The 23,323-nt window shown below is 42.8% G+C and overlaps 1 protein-coding gene across 1 annotated transcript in view; it reads left to right on the forward strand.

The window, feature by feature from the left end:
* The window catches only part of LOC121548505 (neurexin-3b-like), a 518,873-nt gene extending 507,712 nt beyond the window's left edge, over nt 1–11,161 (forward strand). Inside the window, exon 25 of the mRNA XM_045210142.1 lies at nt 8,338–11,161. Coding sequence (XP_045066077.1) covers nt 8,338–9,383 — 1,046 coding nt within the window. The 3' untranslated portion in view covers nt 9,384–11,161. The remainder of the gene's footprint in view (nt 1–8,337) is intronic.
* The last annotated feature ends 12,162 nt before the right edge of the window (nt 11,162–23,323 follow it).

Genomic DNA, 23,323 nt, shown 5'->3' on the forward strand with positions numbered 1-23,323 from the left:
CCTTCCTGATGGGACTCATCTCCATTCTGAGGTCTCAGCAAACGCTGGACGGACACAGAGATTAGTCAGAGAGGAGAAAAAAAGGAAGAGAGAGAAGGACAGAAAGAAAAGAAGAGAGGGGGGGGGAGAAGAGAAGAGAAGAGAGAGGGGAGGAAAGGGGGGTAGGACAGAAACTGCTGCTCTGAAATTTTCATCATCATCCACTCTGCATCTGGCTACCTACAGATGCTGAGGTGGGTTGTGAGGACTGTTTTGTTCAAGCTGCTTTTGTCTCGTCTAGCCTGACACATCCTAAATTACTCTGCGTCTATCTGAACAAGGATCACTTTGTTTAAAGGACGACGTCGTAACAGAAGATGTTAGTACATAACGCCGCTTCGCTATTTAGTCTAGGGAGGGAGGAGAGCGAGAGAGAGAGAAAATAACTGACAGGTCAGGGAGTTGTGGGTGGTGTTACATGATTACAGAGAAAAGAAAACCCTAACTAGTGTACCTTCAGGTTTACTGAAGGAAGGGAGGCTTAGCACAAAGCCCACAAAGGCCCCATCTTGATATTAGCCCACAAAGGCCCCATCTTGATATTAGTCCACAAAGCCCCTCTATCTTGACATTAGTCCACAAAGCCCCTCTATCTTGACATTAGTCCACAAAGCCCCTCTATCTTGACATTAGTCTACAAAGCCCCTCCATCTTCACATTAGTCCACAAAGCCCCTCTATCTTGACATTAGTCTAAAAAGCCCCTCCATCTTCACATTAGTCCACAAAGCCCCTCCATCTTCACATTAGTCCACAAAGCCCCTCCATCTTGACATTAGTCTACAAAGCCCCTTCATCTCACATTAGTCCACAAAGCCCCTCCATCTTCACATTAGTCCACAAAGCCCCTCCATCTTGACATTAGTCCACAAAGCCCCTCCAACTTCACATTAGTCCACAAAGCCCCTCCATCTTCATATTAGTCCACAAAGCCCCTCTATCTTGACATTAGCAGAGAAAATAAAACAAACAGCATCTCGTTAAGCAAACCCATTAGAATGTGCAGTGTTTGCACTGAGGTGGAACACTGAAATGTGCAACGCTGGTATGAGAGCTAACATTCAAGGATGAAAGTGTTTACATTTTCTTCCTTGAACCCCTCTCTCTCTCTCTCTCTCTCTCTCTCTCTCTCTCTCTCTCTCTCTCTCTCTCTCTATCTCAAACACACACACACACACACACACCCTGTCACAACCAGGCAGCTCCCTTTGGATCGGATGGGATGCAAAGGTTTTGTTGATCTAGCTGGAAAGCTAACAATTGCCAAAAGCTTTTAGACGTTCAGGAATGAAGGAGTGAGCGGATGGATGCAAACAAGGCCAAGACGATACAGGGCAGTCAGAGATAAGTAGACCCTCCTCCTCTCTGAAATCACTTAGTGAGCGACGCTTCTGTTTATCTAACAGGGCAGGTAGCCGATGCCCGATGAAAACATTCCCATAGCCACACAATAGGAACAGGGATGCTGAATTTGAGTGTAGAGCAGACTACATTGTCTGTAGACTACACACCTCGGCTTGGTGGTGATCCGGGGTCGGAGGTTGTTCCAAAGCAAGTACCAACCAGTAGATACTACAGCTCTTTCATAGTTATTAGCCTAAGCACACAATACAATACAATCACGTGTTTCACAGGACTATTCCAGAGCCCAAAGCAGAGGAACCAGGACTTTAGATCTAAAAGTAAATGTTCTTGTTACATCCCCATGGGGGCATGGATAGCCCCAACTCCTTGTCAGATCCCCATGGGGGCATGGATAGCCCCAACTTCTTGTTACGTCCCCATGGGGGCATGGACAGCCCCAACTTCTTGTTACGTCCCCATGGGGGCATGGATAGCCCCAACTTCTTGTTACGTCCCCATGGGGGCATGGATAGCCCGAACTCCTTGTCAGATCCCCATGGGGGCATGGATAGCCCCAACTCCTTGAGCCCTCTTGTGGAACTTCCTCTGAACACTGTGTGTATCTGTCAAGCGAAGGCTGTTGGTTATGCGTTAACATAAAACTGAACTACACATTTACAAAAAGTAGACGTTAATTCTGTGAATTTGAAAATTTGATTAATTAGGTCAAGTCTACACCACATAATGTGGGTTGTGTATCACCAATGGTGTTTCCTCTTCCTCCCCAATGGTTGATGTCTGATAATAATATATGGTTCTTTGCCTGAAGCAATATGCCCTACAGCCCTTGATACAATGACCTCTAGTGACATTTAATCCCATCCTGACCCATTGACCCCAGCTTGCTGTACTGTTACTGTATATTACTTTCCCTAAATGCAACTTACTTAAAGCATGCATTAACCATGAACCTAATAGTAAAAACAACTAAAGTATCCTATGTCCAATATTTACCTTACCTCTCTCTGAAGTACATCCAGATTGCACGCCTGTTCTGTGTTTTAAAATGACTAACAACACATATGTATTTCATAAAGAATTAACTAATAATAATGTTATTATTATTAGTTACTACATGAAGGTGGTGACAACTTCCCCTACGAACTGTCCCTCTTCTCTGTCTGCTTCAGTGTGTGCTTTCTGGTTGTTCATCTTTGATAGTGTGAGAATTTTAATGCTTTTAATTTTTTGCTTGCCAATTTTATTTTATTTATTTGTCTGTTTGTACATATATGTAAATATACATACAGTGGGGAAAAAAGTATTTAGTCAGCCATCAATTGTGCAAGTTCTCCCACTTAAAAAGATGAGAGAGGCCTGTAATTTTCATCATAGGTACACGTCAACTATGACAGACAAAATGAGGGAAAAAAATCCAGAAAATCACATTGTAGGATTTTAAATGAATTTATTTGCAAATTATGGTGGAAAATAAGTATTTGGTCAATAACAAAAGTTTCTCAATACTTTGTTATATACCCTTTGTTGGCAATGACACAGGTCAAACGTTTTCTGTAAGTCTTCACAAGGTTTTCACACACTGTTGCTGGTATTTTGGCCCATTCCTCCATGCAGATCTCCTCTAGAGCAGTGATGTTTTGGGGCTGTCGCTAAGCAACACGGACTTTCAACTCCCTCCAAAGATTTTCTATGGGGTTGAGATCTGGAGACTGGCTAGGCCACTCCAGGACCTTGAAATGCTTCTTACGAAGCCACTCCTTCGTTGCCCGGGCGGTGTGTTTGGGATCCTTGTCATGCTGAAAGACCCAGCCACGTTTCATCTTCAATGCCCTTGCTGATGGAAGGAGGTTTTCACTCAAAATCTCACGATACATGGCCCCATTCATTCTTTTCTTTACACGGATAAGTCGTCCTGGTCCCTTTGCAGAAAAACAGCCCCAAAGCATGATGTTTCCACCCCCATGCTTCACAGTAGGTATGGTGTTCTTTGGATGCAACTCAGCATTCTATGTCCTCCAAACACGACGAGTTGAGTTTTATCAAAAAGTTATATTTTGGTTTCATCTGACCATATGACATTCTCCCAATCCTCTTCTGGATCATCCAAATGCACTCTAGCAAACTTCAGACGGGCCTGGACATGTACTGGCTTAAGCAGGGGGACACGTCTGGCACTGCAGGATTTGAGTCCCTGGCGGCGTAGTGTGTTACTGATGGTAGGCTTTGTTACTTTGGTCCCAGCTCTCTGCAGGTCATTCACTAGGTCCCCCTGTGTGGTTCTGGGATTTTTGCTCACCGTTGTTGTGATTATTTTGACCCCACAGGGTGAGATCTTGCGTGGAGCCCCAGATCGAGGGAGATTATCAGTGGTCTTGCATGTCTTCCATTTCCTAATAATTGCTCCCACAGTTGATTTCTTCAAACCAAGCTGCTTACCTATTGCAGATTCAGTCTTCCCAGCCTGGTTCAGGTCTACAATTTTGTTTCTGGTGTCCTTTGACAGCTCTTTGGTCTTGGCCATAGTGGAGTTTTGAGTGTGACTGTTTGAGGTTGTGGACAGGCGTCTTTTATACTGATAACAAGTTCAAACAGGTGCCATTAATACAAGTAATGAGTGGAGGACAGAGGAGCCTCTTAAAGAAGAAGTTACAGGTCTGTAAGAGCCAGAAATCTTGCTTGTTTGTAGGTGACCAAATACTTATTTTCCACCATAATTTGCAAATAAATTCATTAAAAAATCCTACAATGTGATTTTCTGGATTTTCTTTCTCAATTTGTACCTATGATGAAAATTACAGGCCTCTCTCATCTTTTTAAGTGGGAGAACTTGCACAATTGGTGGCTGACTAAATACTTGTTTTTCCCACTATATATGTGGATATCTATGTTAATTACTGAAATTGCTCAAAATTACCTCTTTAACAATCTGATGATTTGCTTAGAAGTACTATTGATAATGGTATGGTGACTTATTCCTAATTAGTACTTTTCTTCCTTTTTTACTAATGATTTTGATTGGTTAACTGTGGTTGAAATACACAGCTCTGATTGGCTACCCCAAACACATGACCCAGTATACGATTCAAAATTCAACATTTAATTGAGAAAAAACTAGAAGAAAACTCTAAAATACAACTGTCCTCACTACTTTATTTGTTTCAACATGTTTCAAACCTGTTCTTACACTGATATATTTTTCATGTTCTTCAATTAGCAATTTTGATTGCATTTGGATTATAGTGAATTTATTGATTAATTCTGCATGGCAAAGAAAGAAGTTGCAGCTTAGGGTTTGTAAGAAACTGTCAGTGTTGAAAGTGCTGTTCTCTTTTGTAGATGGGCATGTATATGCTCATGGTTTGTATGTCCCCGTCCCTTCCTTACAGCCAAAAGCTCTAATGCCGCCCGGCCGCTTCGTGCCACCTTTACATGGACATGGCAACTGACGTACACCCCCATCTATGTCATTTCCTACCTAGTATGTTCCTAGGTCCCACCCCTCTCTTACATCCCCCCCACCCCACCCACCTTTACGTAGAGATGTTAAGATATGTACAGTCATCCATTCGTTCAAAACTATTGAACAACAAAGTTAAAGTTAAAGTCAAGAAAAAAAAGGAGGAAAAAAAAAGCTACGTAAAAGGAGCTTATCTCTCACAGCCAAGACGTATCTATAGATGTACAGTTTTCTTTCTTATGAAAACAAATATGACTATAAAAAAAAAAATCCTGAACAGAATGGTGAAGATTATTTTTCATGTCATGATGTGTGGATGTGTGTTGTTCCTTCCCTGTACCATCCTGTCTAAAAGATAATTAACTAAAATTCATCAAAATTGTTAAAAAGAAACTAACCTAACTTGTCCAAAAACATTCTTACACAACTTTCTTTTGTACACTTTTTTCTTCCTGCCAAAATCATGCGGGCAATTTGTTGATGTAAGTTGACAGAATTGATGGTATACTTTTCTTCTTTTTGAAAACAATTTTTCATAGGCTTTTTATGATTTTTTGAAGCAGAAATTATTGTATCTCTTTCTACGTACTAATCCCTCTTTGGATAAATGTATCTGTGAGTTTAGTTTGTGAATGTTGACAATGTTTGCTCTAACTCTCAGTTTGACAGTCTTAACTGTGTTTGCAATGTCTTTATTTTTTAATTTCTTCCTTTTTTAAATTAGAGATTTGCATCTTCTTTTAGTGCCCTGTTTGTGATGAGCCTTTGCAGTGTACAAGCTAGCCACCTTGGCAAGAGGTTTATGCAGATTCAACCGACATCTGAATGTTACACTCGTATGTTTTTAGAAACCACCCTAATAGTAAAATAATATAATAAAGGACAAAAAAAAGTTAATAGAAAGATAGATAGACTAGTCAAGAACACACATAGTAACTGATACTGATAAAAGTGAGCAGTACATTCAGCTGTTGTTGTTGAACTGTCAGGTGACTTTGTGCCATTGTGGTAATTGTATAAGAGCTTTCAAAAGGCAAGGGGCTAGGGCCTGTGGGGGGAGCCTACTGAACTCAACATAGAGAAAATCAGGAATATTTAGCTCAGTTTCATTCAATCAGACCCTAACAATAGCTACAGATGGTAATGACAAGTTGAGCCCGGTCTTTCACCCTAGAAGCAACCGACAAGGTTGACCTCTATCTCCATTATTATTCATATTTTTGTTGGTCAATAATACAATACACTGGATTGTACACAAATCCTCACTATATGTTTATAATGTATTGCTTTATATTAGGAAGCAGGAAAGTCAGTGTCTCAATTTATTATACCCCTATCGGGTATAAGCTTGAAAGGTATGATAAAAGTTAAGTTAGAACTTATTTCTCAGTCCAATATTGTGTAGCTACTGTACATGTATCCAGACAGCCAGACATTAGCAACACTAGACCAGACATAATTAATATAGTTACACCCCTCTGGTGTGTAGGTCCCAGAGCTACAAAGCCAGCACTGATAATTAAATCTCTGTCTGTGAAAACGTTCACAAAATAGTACAGTCATGGTCAAAAGTTTTGAGAATGACACAAGTATTGGTCTTCACAAAGTTCGCTGCTTCAGTGTTATGAGATATTTTTGTCAGATGTTACTATGGTATACTGAAGTATAATTACAAGCATTCCATAAGTGTCAAAGGCTTTTTATTGACAATTACATTAAGTTGGTACAAAGAGTCAATATTTGCAGTGTTGACCCTTCTTCTTCAAGACCTCTGCAATTCGCCCTGGCATGCTATCAATTAACTTCTGGGCCACATCCTGACTGATGCCAGCCCATTCTTGCATAATAAATGCTTGGAGTTTGTCAGAATTTGTGGGTTTTTGTTTGTCCACCTGCCTCTTGAGGATCGACCACAAGTTTTCAATGGGATTAAGGTCTGGGGAGTTTCCTGGCCATGGACCCAAAATGTCGATGTTTTGTTCCCCGAGCCACATAGTTATCAATTTTGCCTTATGGCAAGGTGCTCCATCATGCTGGAAAAGGCATTGGTCGTCACCAAACTGTTTTTGGATGGTTGGGAGAAGTTGCTCTCGGAGGATGTGTTGGTACCATTCTTTATTCATGGCTGTGTTCTTAGGCAAATTTGTAAGTGAGCCCACTCCCTTGGCTGAGAAGCAACACATGAATGGTCTCAGGTTGCTTTACTGTTGGCATGACACAGGACTGATGGTAGCGCTCACCTTGTCTTCTCTGGACAAGGTGTTTTCCGGATGCCCCAAACAATTCATCAGAGAAAATGACTTTACCCCAGTCCTCAGCAGTCCAATCCCTGTACCATTTGCAGAATATCAGTCTGTCCCTGATGTTTTTCCTGGAGAGAAGTGGCTTCGTTGCTGCCCTTCTTGACACCACGCCATCCTCCAAAGGTATTCGCCTCACTGTGCGTGCAGATGCACTCACACCTGCCTGCTGCCATTCCTGAGCAAGCTCTGCACTGATGGTGCCCCGATCCCGCAGCTGAATCAATGTTAGGAGACGGTCCTGGCACTTGCTGGACTTTCTTGGGCGCCCTGACTCCTTCTTCACAACAATTTAACCTCTCTCCTTGAAGTTCTTGATGATTCGATAAATGGTTGATTTAGGTGCAATCTTACTAGCAGCAATATCCTTGCCTCTGAAGCCTTTTTTTGTGCAAAGCAATGATGACGGCACCTGTTTCCTTGCAGGTAACCATGTTTAACAGAGGAAGAACAATGATTTCAAGCACCGCCCTCCTTTTAAAGCTTCCAGTCTGTAATTCTAACTCAATCAGCATGACAGAGTGATCTCCAGCCTTGTCCTTGTCAACACTCTCACCTGTGTTAACGAGAGAATCACTGACATGATGGCAGCTGGTCCTTTTGTGGCAGGCCTGAAATGCAGTGGAAATGTTTTTTTGGGATTAAGTTCATTTTCATGGCAAAGAGGGACTTTGCAATTAATTACAATTCATCTGATCACTCTTCATGACATTCTGGAGTATATGCAAATTGCCATCATCAAAACTGAGGCAGCAGACTTTGTGAAAATTAGTATTTGTGTCATTCTCAAAACTTTTGACCACGACTGTACACTTGTTATTGAAGCGTAGTAGTTAGGTGTGCTAAAATGCCTGTTTGATATTTTGGCTCACCCCTGCACATCCCTTACAGCCTTTTGATGCAATGTATACATTTTTTATGGCTATTATTTATTTTCAGTTCATGGTCTTGTTTGGTTGGTTCTGGTTTCATTGAATCTGCACTGGTATAGTATTTTCAGTTTTTTATATATATTTTAATTTTCTGTAGATTTGTATTTTATTTTTTTGTTCCGCTTTGCTTTTTATGTTTTATGTTTTATATAATTACTTTCCAGTGTTTGATTGAATAGCTATTGTCTTTGTTCAGATCGTCTTGCATTTCTTCTAACTCTGCTCTTTTCTTTTTCTGTTTGCAGGAGGGGAGTTAGTCATCCCCGTACTTGTAGAGGATCCCATAGACATCCCTCCTGTTTCCACCCGTTCCACCTTCATCCCCCTCCCCCCAACCCTCCGCCCCGTCCTCACCATTATCGAGACCACAAAAGAGTCCCTGCCCATGGCCACTGAGGTGGGGGTACCTTGCTTGTCGGACCGAGGCAGCGATGATTGTGATGATGGTCTTGATGGTGATGGTGGTGATTATGATGGCATGGTGATTTCGGGGTTTGGCTCTGGCGAAGCTTTCGACTCTAGCCTGCCCCCTACTGACGATGAAGATTTTTACACCACCTTCTCCCTGGTAACAGATAAGATCTTGACCACGTCGGCCTATGAAGGTGGCTACAACGCTCTCGCGCCCAAGTGGGAGGCCAAGGACTTGAGGCCTAGTAAAGCCTCAGAGGCGGGTAGGACTACACCCACCCCGCCTCTACCCGACCTCAGGGGCACTGTAGCGGAGGCGTCCCTCCCATCAGACAGCACGCCAGCCAAACTGCCCGCCGGGAAAATGGACAACCGCGAAGTGATCAAAGCCCTGCAGCCGGACATAGTCCTGCTGCCTCTGCCCACTGCGTCCTTCGACCTGGATGGCACCAAGCCTCGTGGGCCCCTCATCACCTCACCCATGCTGCGTACGGTGCCCGCCGCGTTACCCACCGCACCCGTCGTGAGGCGTGTGCCCCCGGGGCCCTCTGAGGTGATACGAGAATCCAGCAGCACAACGGGCATGGTGGTGGGGATCGTCTCGGCCGCGGCACTCTGCATCCTCATCCTCCTCTATGCCATGTACAAGTACAGGAACAGGGACGAAGGTTCCTACCAGGTAGACGAGACACGGAATTACATCAGCAACTCGGCGCAGACCAACGGCACCGTGGTGAAAGACAAAGCGCCCACCGGGGCAGTGGCGCCAAGGGATCCAGCGGCAAGAGACCGAAAGACAAGGACAAAGAATACTATGTATAGAAATAAATCAACCATTCCTAACACAAAAAAATTAACTGTTTGGAGAAAATATGAATGAACACTTGACAGTACCATATTGGGAGCTGCAATTTAAAACGGAAAACAAATCCTCTCATAAGGACTCTAAGTGAATGAGTCCAAGTTGAACATTTTTCAAATGTACTGTGACCTAAAAGCACACTTACTATGGTAAGCATACAGAGAAACAGGCTGATAGGGGAACTACTATAAGATACCTTGTTGTGACGAGATGACTGAGCTCTGCCCGGAGACGTTGCCAGAGGTTTGGCAGTGTAAGATATTTCGCTGTTACATCGCTCCCAAGTGACTGTCAGAGATGTGTGATCCTTGGCGTAAACAACCTTGTCCATTGTAACCCTGTAAAATAACAAAACAACCATCATTTCGGCCATGACATGCATGTGAGATGTATGTGACGTGGTGCTGGCATCTGTATAAGTGAGGGACCTGAAGATAGGAGTCGGTTGAAGTTTAAGTTTGAAAGACAAAACATAATTAACATACAAATGGTACATTTCTATACCTAGCGTTGGATGAGGTAAGGTATGTGTGTGGTAGCTAAGGTGTCTTTTTTTAAACCCACCTATGCGTTTTGAAGGATGAGACATTGTCAGGGCTGACCAGGCAATGCTCAATGAATAGTAGTATTGCAATGCATTTCAATGTATTATTTTGCTTTTTTTTCCCCGGTCTCAAAAATGGATTTGACTGCTATGCATGATGTTCTCGATCTAGATGGTATTCTACCATGTTAGAGGGGATGCACCAGGCAAAATGCAATGTTTTTTTAAATTAAATATTTTACAGAACTTTAGATCCATGATAGCATTTTTATTTCAGTTAATTCAGTTTTCCATAGACCACTGGTTCAGTTATTTGTTACATTCTGTTTGTGGAAGTAAAGTCATTATGTCTGTGGGGGTTTTTGGTAAAATATTGAAACAATGTGGCTAAAGAAGACTTATCCAATGTGAAAAGTTTTGAATTTGTATCTGTTGTCACAGTCAACTGTGTCAAAACAACAAATATGTTAACATATTTTATTACATCATAGCCGTTGTATTTTGCAGGTCAATATTGTACATAACGTTTGAGTTTCCGTTGGAGTTTTTTTTGTTGCATTGTACAGACATCATTTGAGCTGATTTCATTTCTCGGTGTACTAAATGACAAAAATCCCAAATTGTTCTGATGTTTGGTAAGACTGGAGAAAGCGTACTTGTATTTTTTTGTAAACGAAAGGAGGAAAATATTGTTAGGTTAGAAAATCTAGTCTTTCTGGATGGTGTTTCTAAAATGCATGAATATTTTACCACTGGAAGATGTCAGTCAAATAGAAAAATGCCCTTACTGATATTGGGCCTCCTGATTCTGGATTACTTTGATTGTTATTATGTTTTTTATTTGAGATAAAACAGAGAAGAGAAACCTGATAATAAAGAATCTGATGGATTTTTGAGACCCAGTGCTGGCACCTTACTAAGAATAAGATACAGGATGATTTTTTTTTACTGTGACGTCTAGGTTCCTTACTTTCAGTTGTATTCTTTTACATGTATGTTCCTCCCCTTATTGTGCAGTTTTCAGTTGAAGTCTTAACATTTCTATGACAATTTGTGCTGGCAGTAAAAAAAAAAAATATTACTCAATTTATTTTGTTGTTTCTTGTTCATTTTGCATTCTAAGCAAGTTCAAGTCGTGTGTTACATTCAGTTTGATTTTGTGTTGTTATTACTGCTTTTCAACCCATTATTTAACTGTGTTTTGCTCCTTTGACTCCAGGCAAATCCCAGCAATAAAATGTTCTTCCCAAAGTGTTCAATGGTAGAGAATGGTTGGCTGTCTGTCATGTGGTGTGGATGTATGAAAGAGTATAGAAATTAATGGAGGGGGGAAATAAACAATGGAGAGGGTAGATGAGCTTTTAGGAGTACATTCATCTGTAACAGAGGCAGGACTCAGGTCCTCAACCTCTGTTCAAAACTGTACTTCTATCATAAGACCGTTACCATGAACCATAGACACTTCTTATTTGAAAATGACTTAATCCTTAAGAGTCTAAGCCGGAGATTCATACATGGAAAAACACAAAAAAATACATCAAAAGCAGTGGTGGAAAAAGTACCAAATTGTCATACTTGAGTGAAAGTAAAGATATCTTAATAGAAAATGACTCAAGTAAAAGTGAAAGTCACCCAGTAAAATACTACTTGAGTAAAAGTCTAAAAGTATTTGGTTTTAAATATACTTAAGTATCAAAAGTACAAGTAAAAGTATAGATAATTTCAAATTCCTTATATTAAGCAAACCAGATGGAACCATTTTCATGTTATTTTAATGTACGGATAGCCAGTGGCACACTGCAACACATAATAATAATAATAATAATAATAATTTACAAATGAAGCATGTGTGTTTAGTGAGTCCTCCAGATCAGAGGCAGTAGGATGACCAGGGATGTTCTCTTGATAAGTGAGTGAATTGGACCATTTTCCTGTCCTGCTAAGTATACAAAATTTAACGAGTACTTTAGGGTGTCAGGGAAAATGTATGGAGTAAAAAGTACATTATTTTCTTTAGGAATGTAGTGAAGTAAAAGTAAAAGTTGTCAAAAATATAAATAGTAAAGTAAAGTACAGATACCCAGAAAAAACAACTTAAGTAGTACTTTCAAGTATTTTTACTTAAGTACTTTACACCACTGATCAAAAGGAAGTTTGTTTTAAAGTGTCTGTCCTATATCTGAGCATTTTATAAGAAAGATCAGGACATCGACTCGTGGACATCAACTCTAAGGATTTTTTCTCCAATTATATTAATAACTTTCCATTATAAATTCTCATTAAAAGTCCAAAACACAATAGTTAATCTTTAGATTGATCTTCAGGTAATATTTTAACATGTATACATATTCATCTCTAATTCATATTCATAGACAGAGTCAGAGTGTTAAACTCTCCTATACTCTCCAACCACAGCAGGTTCTGAGAAGAGACCAGAATACGAGGAATGCTGTTATGCCCCTCCATCACCAGGTCTTGGTGGTAACACATGCATGGAGGGAATGAGATTCATAGATTCTCGGCACCATATGGACAGGTTATGTCTCAGTGAATGGCTGGCTGGCTGCTGCCCCTGCCTACCAGACCTGTTGTTACACCATCCTATATTTTGTGCAAATGGGACATACCTCAATATACCATTGATGGACTTTATCAGAGGGCTGTAAGGAGTATGTTCAGCTAGTACAATGACTACATATTAACTCATTCATCCTGGTATAGACACGTGTTTTTCTTCTTCATTACGACCTAAAAGTACTTTTACATTATCAATGAGTGAGTTCCTTACATGGTCTTTTTACATGGTCTTTTAAGGGAACTTTTTAGTAGGTCTATACTACTTCAGGTTGGTTGGGCTTAGTGAGGTAGCTATTATTGACTCTGTGAGAATCTACGTATGATGTATAGAAATCAATTTACAGCATTTCAGTGTCTATGAATTTGAATGCACCAATTTGCTAAATGTTAAATATGAATGGGTTTGTCAGAGGACACCTGACTGCACCCCTCAGTAGTCTTTAACTGTCAGGCTGAATCATATTGATGAAAGGAAGAAGGCATCTCAGCCTCTCAGTTAAGTCAAGGCGGCCATTTTGTGGTCTTGGGTGGCTCAGTTGGTAAAAGTGATGTGCTAGCAACGCCAAGGATGTGGGTCAATATCCCACATTGATCACATACCCATACTAATAATGAATGCACTCGCTGTACTTTAAGTTGCTTTGGAGAAAACTGTCTGTTAACTGGTCTGGCAGACATACCCTGTGCTGTGTCCTTCAAATGTGAGCTCAGGGCCATGTAATCCAACCCAGCGGGTGGTTCACTTGTGATTGACAGACTGTTTCCTCTTTTAGTCAAATGTGCAGAAATAGATTACATCAATTTGCCCAAACAGATTGGATAATTCATATCTTAATTGACAGAAAATAAACTATTTACATTCGCTAATGGGTTTAAAAAAGATCTAATAATAATAATTTACGACTGAGTAGGCTCACTGGGCTCCCTGAATATGGAGGGATCTCTCCACACACCCTAAACTCTATTCTACTTCTAAGATCTATCCTCTCCTCACTTCTCCTCTCCTCTCTATTCCAAATGTCAAATGAAACACCAAATGAAACAAAGTAGAATGACAGCTTCACAGATTTGCAAAAGTATTACAAGTGATCATTGTGAATCTACAATACAGTATGTTCAATGTTTTACCACTACAATCATACAGTAAAGGCAATCGTTCAAACCATTTTGTTTTTTATATATCCAAGAAGAAACGATATTTGTACTGTTTACTGGCTGGGTAATAATTTGCATTTCCTGTTGCTGCAGATTTGACAGTTCTAACACAGTTCCAGTCTGACATTTTAAAGTGGAAATACATTTTAGAAGCCCTTTTAAACCTCAAATACACTACAAGTTTGCATTTCCTGCTTTGCAGAGTGATCAACTGAAGGGTGTACACCTTTAGTCACAGTTTTTAGTTTACCCCTCACACCTAATTAACTTGAGAGATGACAACATACAGATCCAAATCTACAGTTCCACTGACAAAGGCTTTTGTAGACCATCACAGCAGCATGATAAACACACTGGCAGGCTGGTGGTGTACTGGCAGACTGGTGGTATACTGGCAGGCTGGTGGTGTACTGGCTGGCTGGTGGTATACTGGCAGGCTGGTGGTGTACTGGCAGGCTGGTGGTGTACTGGCAGGCTGGTGGTGTACTGGCAGGCTGGTGGTGTACTGGCAGGCTGGTGGTATACTGGCAGGCTGGTGGTGTACTGGCTGGCTGGTGGTATACTGGCAGGCTGGTGGTATACTGGCTGGTGGTGTACTAGCTGGCTGGTGGTATACTGGCAGGCTGGTGGTATACAAGCTGGCTGGTGGTGTACTGGCTGGCTGGTGGTGTACTGGCAGGCTGGTGGTATACTGGCTGGCTGGTGGTGTACTGGCTGGCTGGTGATGTACTGGCAGGCTGGTGGTATACTGGCTGGCTGGTGGTGTACTGGCTGGCTGGTGGTGTACTGTGTACTGGCTGGCTGGTGGTGTACTGGCTGGCTGGTGGTGTACTGGCTGGCTGGTGGTGTACTGTGTACTGGCTGGTGGTGTACTGTGGCTGGCTGGTGGTGTACTGGCTGGCTGGTGGTGTACTGGCTGGCTGGTGGTGTACTAGCTGGCTGGTGGTATACTGGCAGGCTGGTGGTATACTGGCAGGCTGGTGGTATACTGGCTGGCTGGTGGTATACTGGCAGGCTGGTGGTATACTGGCTGGCTGGTGGTATACTGGCAGGCTGGTGGTGTACTGTGTACTGGCTGGTGGTGTACTGTGTACTGGCTGGCTGGTGGTGTACTGTGTGCTGGCTTGCTGGTGGTGTACTGGCTGGCTGGTGGTGTACTGTGTACTGGCTGGTGGTGCACTGTGTACTGGCTGGTGGTGTACTGTGTACTGGCTGGTGGTGTACTGTGTACTGGCTGGCTGGTGCACTGTGTACTGGCTGATGGTGTCCTGTATACTGGCTGGCTGGTGGTGTATTGTGTACTGGCTGGTGGTGTACTGTGTACTGGTTGGTGGTGTACTGTGTGATGGCTGGCTGGTGGTATACTCTGTACTGGCTAATGGTGTACTGTGTACTGGCAGGTGGTGTACTGTGTACTGGCTGGTGGTGTACTGTTTGCTGGCTGGATGGTGGTGTACTGTGTACTGGCTGGTGTTGTACTGGCTGGATGGTGGTGTACTGTATACTAGTAGGTTGTGTACTGTGTACTGGCTGGAGGTGTACTGTGAACTGGCTGGCTGGTGGTGTACTGTGTACTGGCAGGCTGGTGGTGTACTGGCAGGCTGGTGGTGTACTGGCTGGCTGGTGGTGTACTGTGTACTGGCTGATGGTGTACTGTGTACTGGCTGGCTGATGATGTACTGGCTGGCTGGTGGTGTACTGGCTGGCTGGTGGTGTACTGTGTACTGGCTGGCTGGTGGTGTACTGGCTGGCTGGTGGTGTACTGGCTGGCTGGTGTTAGACTGGCTGGCTGGTGGGTGGGTGGTGTACTGTGTACTGGCTGGCTGGTGGTGTACTGGCTGGCTGGTACTGGCTGGTGGTGTACTGGCTGGCTGGTGGTGCTGGCTGATGGTGTACTGTGTACTGGCTGGCTGGTGGTGTACTGGCTGGCTGGTGATATACTGGCTGGCTGGTGGTGTACTGGGTGGCTGGTGGTGTACTGCGTACTGGCTGATGGTGTACTGTGTACTGGCTGGCTGATGTTATACTGGCTGGCTGGTTGTGTACCGGCTGGCTGGTGGAGTACTGGCTGGCTGGTGATATACTGGCTGGCTGGTGGTGTACTGTGTGCTGGCTGGCTGGTGGTGTACTATGTGCTGGCTGGCTGGTTGTGTACTGTGTGCTGGCTGGTGGTGTACTGTGTACTGGCTTGCTGATGGTGTACTGTGTACTGGCTGGCTGATGGTGTGCTGTGTACTGGCTGGCTGGTGGTGTACTGTATACTTTCTGGCTGGTGGTGTACTGTGTTCTGGCTGATTTTGTACTGGCTGGCTAGTGGTGTACTTTGTACTGGCTGAAGGTGTACTGTGTACTGGCTGATGGTGGTGTACTGTGGACTGGCTGGCTGGTGGTGTACTGGCTGGCTGGCGGTGTACTGGCTGGCTGCGAAGGTGAGACCATGTCAGCCAGAATGAGATAGGTATTGCTGCTCCACTGTGCAGAGAGAGAGAGAGAGAGAGAGAGAGAGAGAGAGAGAGAGAGAGAGAGAGAGAGAGAGAGAGAGAGAGAGAGAGAGAGAGAGGGGGAGTAGGAGAGGAGAGAGAAAAGAGAGATGGGTAAAAAATTTGCAGCACGCCAAACATTGGCTTAGTGGAGCAGCCCAGGGATTGACATGGGTGTGCACTCCAGACCCAGCTTCAGTCTCCCATGGCCCAGCCCGGCCCACAGGCAGCTCTGCTCAGACAGACAGACAGGCTGATGGCATGGGGAAAGCAGGGCCCACACACATACTGTAGCAGTAAGCTGCCTGCTACAACCCACTCACTAACATACGTCAGTGTTGAATACACACACACACACACACACACAAACACACACATACATACTTTAGCAGTGAGCTGCATCCTGCATTGACTAGTCTCCTTAGGCAGACGGTTGCCTTCCACAATGTATCCAATGCTACGGCATACACTACATTGCCTAGGGTCGTGTATACGAGACTACGCAATAACCCACTCACTCACTCACTCACACACACAGACACACACACACACACACACACACACACAAACACACAAACACACAAACACACAAACACACAAACACACAAACACGCGCGTCAGCATTGAATACAATCCACTCCCAGCCATCTCCCAGCTCAGCCAAGCAGCCGGGGGGGCTTAAGGTAGAGCAGCACAGCAGCCTGTCTGATTCAGTGGGTTTGTAACATAAGCCAAATAGGTGTGTTGTGATGGGAGCACTATGGCCTGTACTACGCTGTAAAGGCACACGCCAGCAGCACGTGACAGTATAACAGCCCAGGCTGCAATTCAGTACTATAAGCCCTGTCGATATGTGATTCCAATGAGAGGTAACAAGTAACAACAGAGGGCTGGTGTATTTACAAATGACCCGTTTGGCGCTGCGTTATGCTATGGAGCTTGGCTTAGTTGAGTCATGCAATGGTATGGCCCAATTTTGTGTATGTGTGGGTATGCATTACAGTGTGTGTGTGTGCGCATGTGTACATTACAGTGTGTGTGTGTGTGTGTGTGTGTTTACTGTCAGTCACTAACTGTCAGTGTTAAAGACTCTGGTGTATCAAATAAATTAAAATAACATTGTATTGGTCACATGCGCCGAATACAACAGGTGCAGACATTACAGTGAATTGCTTACTTACAGCCCTTAACCAACAGTGCATTTATTTTTAACAAAAAAAAGTAAAAATAAAACAACAACAAACAAAGTGTTGAGAAAAAAAGAGCAGGAACAGTAGAATAAAGTAAATAGGGAGGCCAAATATACGAGGGGGACCTTTGTAGCGTCAATGTGCGGGGGTAAAGGTGGTCTAGGGTATGTGGTTGACAGTTAACATGGGTATCGGGTAGAGTTAAAGTGACTATGCATAAAAGTACAGGAGTAGCAGCGCGCAAGGATGGGTCCTGGATTTATGGCCATGATTAGCTGTTCAGGAGTCTTATGGCTTGGGGTAGAAGCTGGTGAGAAGTCTTTGACCTAGACTTGGAACTCTCTTGGTAAAGTGTGGTAAGCAAAGAGAACAGTCTATGACTAGGGTGGCTGGAGTCTTTGACAATTTTGAGGGCCTTCCTTAGTATTTGATTTTGTGCACCAGCTGTTGTTTACAAATATACACAGATCGCCACCCCTTGTCTTACCGGAGTCAGCCGTTCTATCCTGCCGATGTAGCGTATAGCCCGCTAGTTGTATGATATCCATGTCGTCGTTCAGCCACGACTCGGTGAAACATAAGATATTACAGTTTTTAATGTCCCCGTTGGTAGGATAACCGTAATCTTAGGTCATCCAATTTATTTTCAAATGATTGAACGTTGGCTAATAGGATTGATGGAAGAGGCAGTTTACTCGCTCGCCGTCGGATCCTTACAAGGCACCCCGATCTACGTCCACGATATCTCCATCTCTTCCTCACGCGAATGACGGGGATTTGGGCCTTGTCGGGTGTCTGTATGATATCCTTCGCGGCCGCCTCGTTGAAGAAAAAATCTTCGTCCAATACGAGGTGAGTAATCGCTGTCCTGATATCCAGAAGCTCTTTTTGGTTATAAGAGACGATGGCAGAAACATTATGTACAAAATAAATTACAAATAACGCGGAAAAACACACATAATAGTACAATTGGTTAGAGGGCTGTAAAACGGCAGCCATCTTCTCCGGCGCTGTTTGTTACCATCATTCAGGATGACACAGCTGTAATGACCTCATCATTCAAGACGATACAGCTGTAATGACCTCATCATTCAGGACAACACAACTGTAATGACCTCATCATTCAGGACAACAAATCTGTAATGACCTCATCATTCAGGACAACACAGCTGTAATGATCGGATTTCTGTTCACTCTGATTTAATGGAGAGAAAGAAGAACCTTCAATAATTAATTTGGAATTAATTTCAATACATGACTGTTCCTGTTTTGAATATCCTTTAATATAATTAATATAATTTATTGTCAGTTAGCTTAGCTCGGACCAGATAGGTGTTTGTTTCTCATACATGTGAAAATGAAGACTACTTACTCTGCAGTCAACTATTGGAGTCCTCTGTAGCTCAACTGGTAGCACTGGGGCTAAAGGGGTCCAAAAAAAAAAAAAAAAAAAAAACCATTATTTACCATAAGGTGTCTGGGAAAGACAAATTACAAGAAAAGTCAGCCAGATTTTATTCAGAACAAAACAAAATGGCCAACTGAAGCTGCTTAAATTACCTTTACCGTAGCTGCTTAAAATGACAAAACTGAATTTACATTGAACTTAAATATAAACGCAACATCCAACAATTTCTAAGATTTTACTGAGCTACAGTTCATATGAGGAAATCAGTAAATTGAAATACATTCATTGGCCCTAATCTATGGCTTTCACGTAACTGGGAATACAGATATGCTTCTGTTGGTCACAGATACCTTTAAAAAAAAAGGTAGGGGTGTTGATCAGAAAACCAGTCAGTGTCTGGTGTGACCTAATTTCCTCATGCAGCGCGACACATCTCCTTCCCATATAATTGATCAGGCTGTTGATTGTGGCCTGTGGAATGTTGTCCCACTCCTCTTCAATGGCTGTGCGAAGTTGCTGGATATTGGTGGGAACTGGAACATGCTGTCGTACACGTTGATCCAGAGCATCCCAAACATGCTCAATGGGTGGCATGTCTGGTGAGTACGCAGGCCATGGAAGAACTGGGACATTTTCAGCTTCCAGGAATTGTGTACAGATCCTTGCGACACAGGGCTGTGCATTACCATCTGAAACATGAGGTGATGGCGGCGGATGAATGGCACGACAATGGGCCTCAGGATCTCGTCACGGTATCTCTGTGCATTCAAATAGCCATCGATAAAATGCAATTGTGTTCATTATCCGTAGCTTATGCCTGCCCATACCATAACCCCACCACCACCATGGGACACTCTGTTCACAACGTTGACATCAGCAAACCGCTTGCCCACACGACGCCATACCAGTGTCTGCCATCTGCCCGGTACAGCTGAAACCGGGATTCATCCGTGAAGAGTACACTTCTCCAGCGTGCCAGTGGCCATCTAAGGTGAGCATTTGCCCACTGAAGTCGGTTATAACGCCGAACTGCAGTCAGGTCAAGACCCTGGTGAGGATGACGAGCATGCAGATGAGCTTCCCTGAGACGGTTCTGACAGTTTGTGCAGAAATTGTTCGGTTGTGCAAACCCACAGTTTCATCAGCTGTCGCGGTGGCTGGTCTCAGACGATCCCGCAGGTGAAGCCGGATGTGGAGGTCCTGGGCTGGCGTGGTTACACGTGGTCTGCGGTTGTGAGGCCGGTTGGACGTACTGCAAAATTCTCTAAAACGACATTTCTCTGGCAACAGCTCTGGTGGACATTCCTGCAGTCAGAATGCCAATTGCACGCTCACTCAAAACTTGAGACATCTGTGGCATTGTGTTGTGTGACAAAACTGCACATTTTAGAGTGGCCTTTTATTGTGCACCTGTGTAATGATCAGGCTTTTTAATCACCTGTCAGGTAGATGGATTATTTTGGCAAAAGATAAATGCTCACTAACAGGGATGTAAACAAATTTGTGCACAACATTTGAGAGAAATAAGCTTTTTGTGCGTATAGAACATTATATTTTAGCTCATGAAACATGGGACCAACACTTTACATGCGTTTATATTTTTGGTCAGTATAGATTAGGGCACAACCTTCTGGATCTGCCACAGGTAAGGGCTGAACTGTACAGGGAATGACTAAAATGTAAATGTTAAAATCAAAGAAATCTAACCTACACACCCCAAACAGACTGCTAAAGTTGATGAAGATAGGGAACTATAGAACTACTGATCCCCCTTGAACAAGTGAACGCAGCATTTTCCCTCTTAATTTAGAAGCGATGTGGGACTCCCGGGTGTACTAGCATAGGGCTGCAGTGTTCTGAATATCATAAAGTGCAATATGTTTTATTCATTTCTATTCAGTTTGGAGTTATGCTGGGTAATATTATGTGATCTACGTACTGAAAATTAAATCAATACAAATATGATCACAGAGATCAACGTGTTAGAATCTTCCCAAAACTTCTCCAAAAGAGCTCTCTCTCTCGTACAGTATTTCTTCACTGGAGGATTCAATGTACTTGGCCTATATTCCAAAATCCCATAAACCTAAAATCTATCAGTCCATGTAAGCCTGGGTTTATTGAGAGGAAAGCCCAATACTTTTGACAGGGTTTGTCAGAGATTCAGAAAAGCCTGATGCATTAGACGTCTTCTAGTTTTCACCTGTCAAGGGTAAAAGAAGATTCCCAAACTCTTTTAGCCGCAGGCTATGGGACCTACTTTCTCAGAATATCCATAGGCCAAGGCCTGTAGTTCACTTTAAAACATGAATTTCAATTACAAAACAGTTCAGTCCAGCTAATAACTAATAGATTTTTATCAAGGTTTAGACAGATCTTCAGACATACACTGAGTGCACAAAACATTAAAAACACCTGCTCTTTCCATGACAGACTGACCAGGTGAATCCAGGTGAAAGCTATGATCCCTTATTGATGTCACTTGTCAAATCCACTTCAATCAGTGTAGATGAAGTGGAGGAGACAGGCTAAAAAATGATTTTTAAGCCTTGAGCCAATTGAGACATGGATTGTGTATGTGTGCCATTCAGAGGGTGAACGGGGAAGACAAAAGATTTCAGTGCCTTTGAACGGGGTACGGAAGTAGGTACCAGGCACACCGGTTTGTGTCAAGAACTGCAACGCTGCTGGGTTTTTCATGCTCCACAGTTTCCTCTGTGTATCAAGAATGGTCCACCACCCAAAGGACATCCAGCCAACTTGACACATCTGTTGGAAGCATTGAGTCAACATGGGCCAGCATTCCTGTGGAATGCTTTTCGACACCTTGTAGAGTCCATGCCCCGATGAATTGAGGCTGTTCTGAGGGCAAAGAGGGGTGCAACTCAATATTAGGAATGTGTTCCTAATGTTTGGTATACTCAGTGTACAGTGAAGTTTACAGAAGCTTTAATACCTGTACATGAAAGTACAGTATTTAGCGTTGAAATGGTGAGGATGAGGCTGTAACTTTGCAAGCCCCTGAGGGAGAGAGAGAGAGCATAGATACATGTGGTCCGAGGTGTGAAATGCTACGTGCACCACACAGAACATAAATCCAATAACTTGTTTTTTACAGCAGACGTGTTGGTTCTTTTGAAGTGCAGATGCAGTTGGTAAACGTTAATTGAAGCTGAAATAAGGCTGTAGTGGACATATAAACCTATGAAAAAGGAAAGGTGGATACCTAGTCAGTTGTACAACTGAATGCATTCAACTGAAATGTGTCTTCCGCATTTAACCCAACCCCTCTGAAGCTAAGAGTCATTTTCTCAACAGATGTCCATTCAACAGCAATCGAGGTACCAGAAACTTAGGCAGCAACACTTTACTTTGAAATGGATGACACCAGGGCAATTAGCTTATTGGCATGTTTTCTTCTTTACAAAATAAAATAATTCCACAAAACACTGCATACAAGTACATCATTTATAATAGAAACATATATATTTTTAAAAGATTACATTAGTGGTAAAAGGTTGAATATAAAAACAAACTCATTGTGTCAAGTTGAATGAATGAATTCACAGCACAGGCATAAAATAGCATACAGTTGAAGTCGGAGGTTTACATACACCTTAGCCAAATACATATAAACTCAGTTTTTCACAACCTGACATTCAATACATTTAAACCCAGTTTTTCAGTTACACCTTAGAAATACATATAAACTCAGTTAATAATATTAGCCAAATACATTTAAACTCAGCTTTTCACAATTCTACATTCATCCAAGTAAAATTCCCAGTTTAGGAGTAAGATCACCAAGTTTACAAGCACTCAATTAGTATTTGGTAGCATTGCTTTTAAATTGTTTAACTTGGGTCAAACGTTTCGGGTAGCCTTCAACAAGCTTCCCACAATAAGTTGGGTGAATTTTGGTCCATTCCTCCAGACAGAGCTGGTGTAACTGAGTCAGGTTTGTAGGCCTCCTTGCTCGCACATGCTTTTTCAGTTCTGCCCACAAATGTTCTATGGGATTGAGGTCAGGGCTTTGTGATGGCCACTCCAATACCTTGACTTTGTTGTCCTTAAGCCATTTTGCCACAACTTTGGAAGCATGCTTGGGGTCATTGTCCATTTGGAAGACCCATTTGCGACCAAGCTTTAACTTCCTGACTGATGTCTTGAGATGTTGCTTCAATATATCCACATCATTTTCCTTCCTCATGATGCCATCTATGGTAATTATGGCCAAACAGTTCTATTTTTGTTTCATCAGACCAGAGGACATTTCTACAAAAGTACAATATTTGTCCCCATGTGCAGTAGCAAACTGTAGTCTGGATTTATTATGGCGGTTTTGGAGCAGTGGCTTCTTCCTTGATGAGCGGCCTTTCAGGTTATGTCGATATAGGACTCGTTTTACTGTGGATATAGATACTTTTGTACCTGTTTCTTCCAGCATCTTCACAAAGTCCTTTGCTGTTGTTCTGGGATTGATTTGCACTTTTCGTACCAAAGTATGTTCATATCTAGGAGACAGAATGCGTTTCCTTCCTGAGCGGTATGACGGCTGCGTGGTCCCATGGTGTTTATACTTGCGTACTATTGTTTATACAGAT

This window comes from Coregonus clupeaformis, chromosome 33 (genome assembly GCF_020615455.1).
Source record: "Coregonus clupeaformis isolate EN_2021a chromosome 33, ASM2061545v1, whole genome shotgun sequence".
Taxonomy (NCBI): domain Eukaryota; kingdom Metazoa; phylum Chordata; class Actinopteri; order Salmoniformes; family Salmonidae; genus Coregonus; species Coregonus clupeaformis.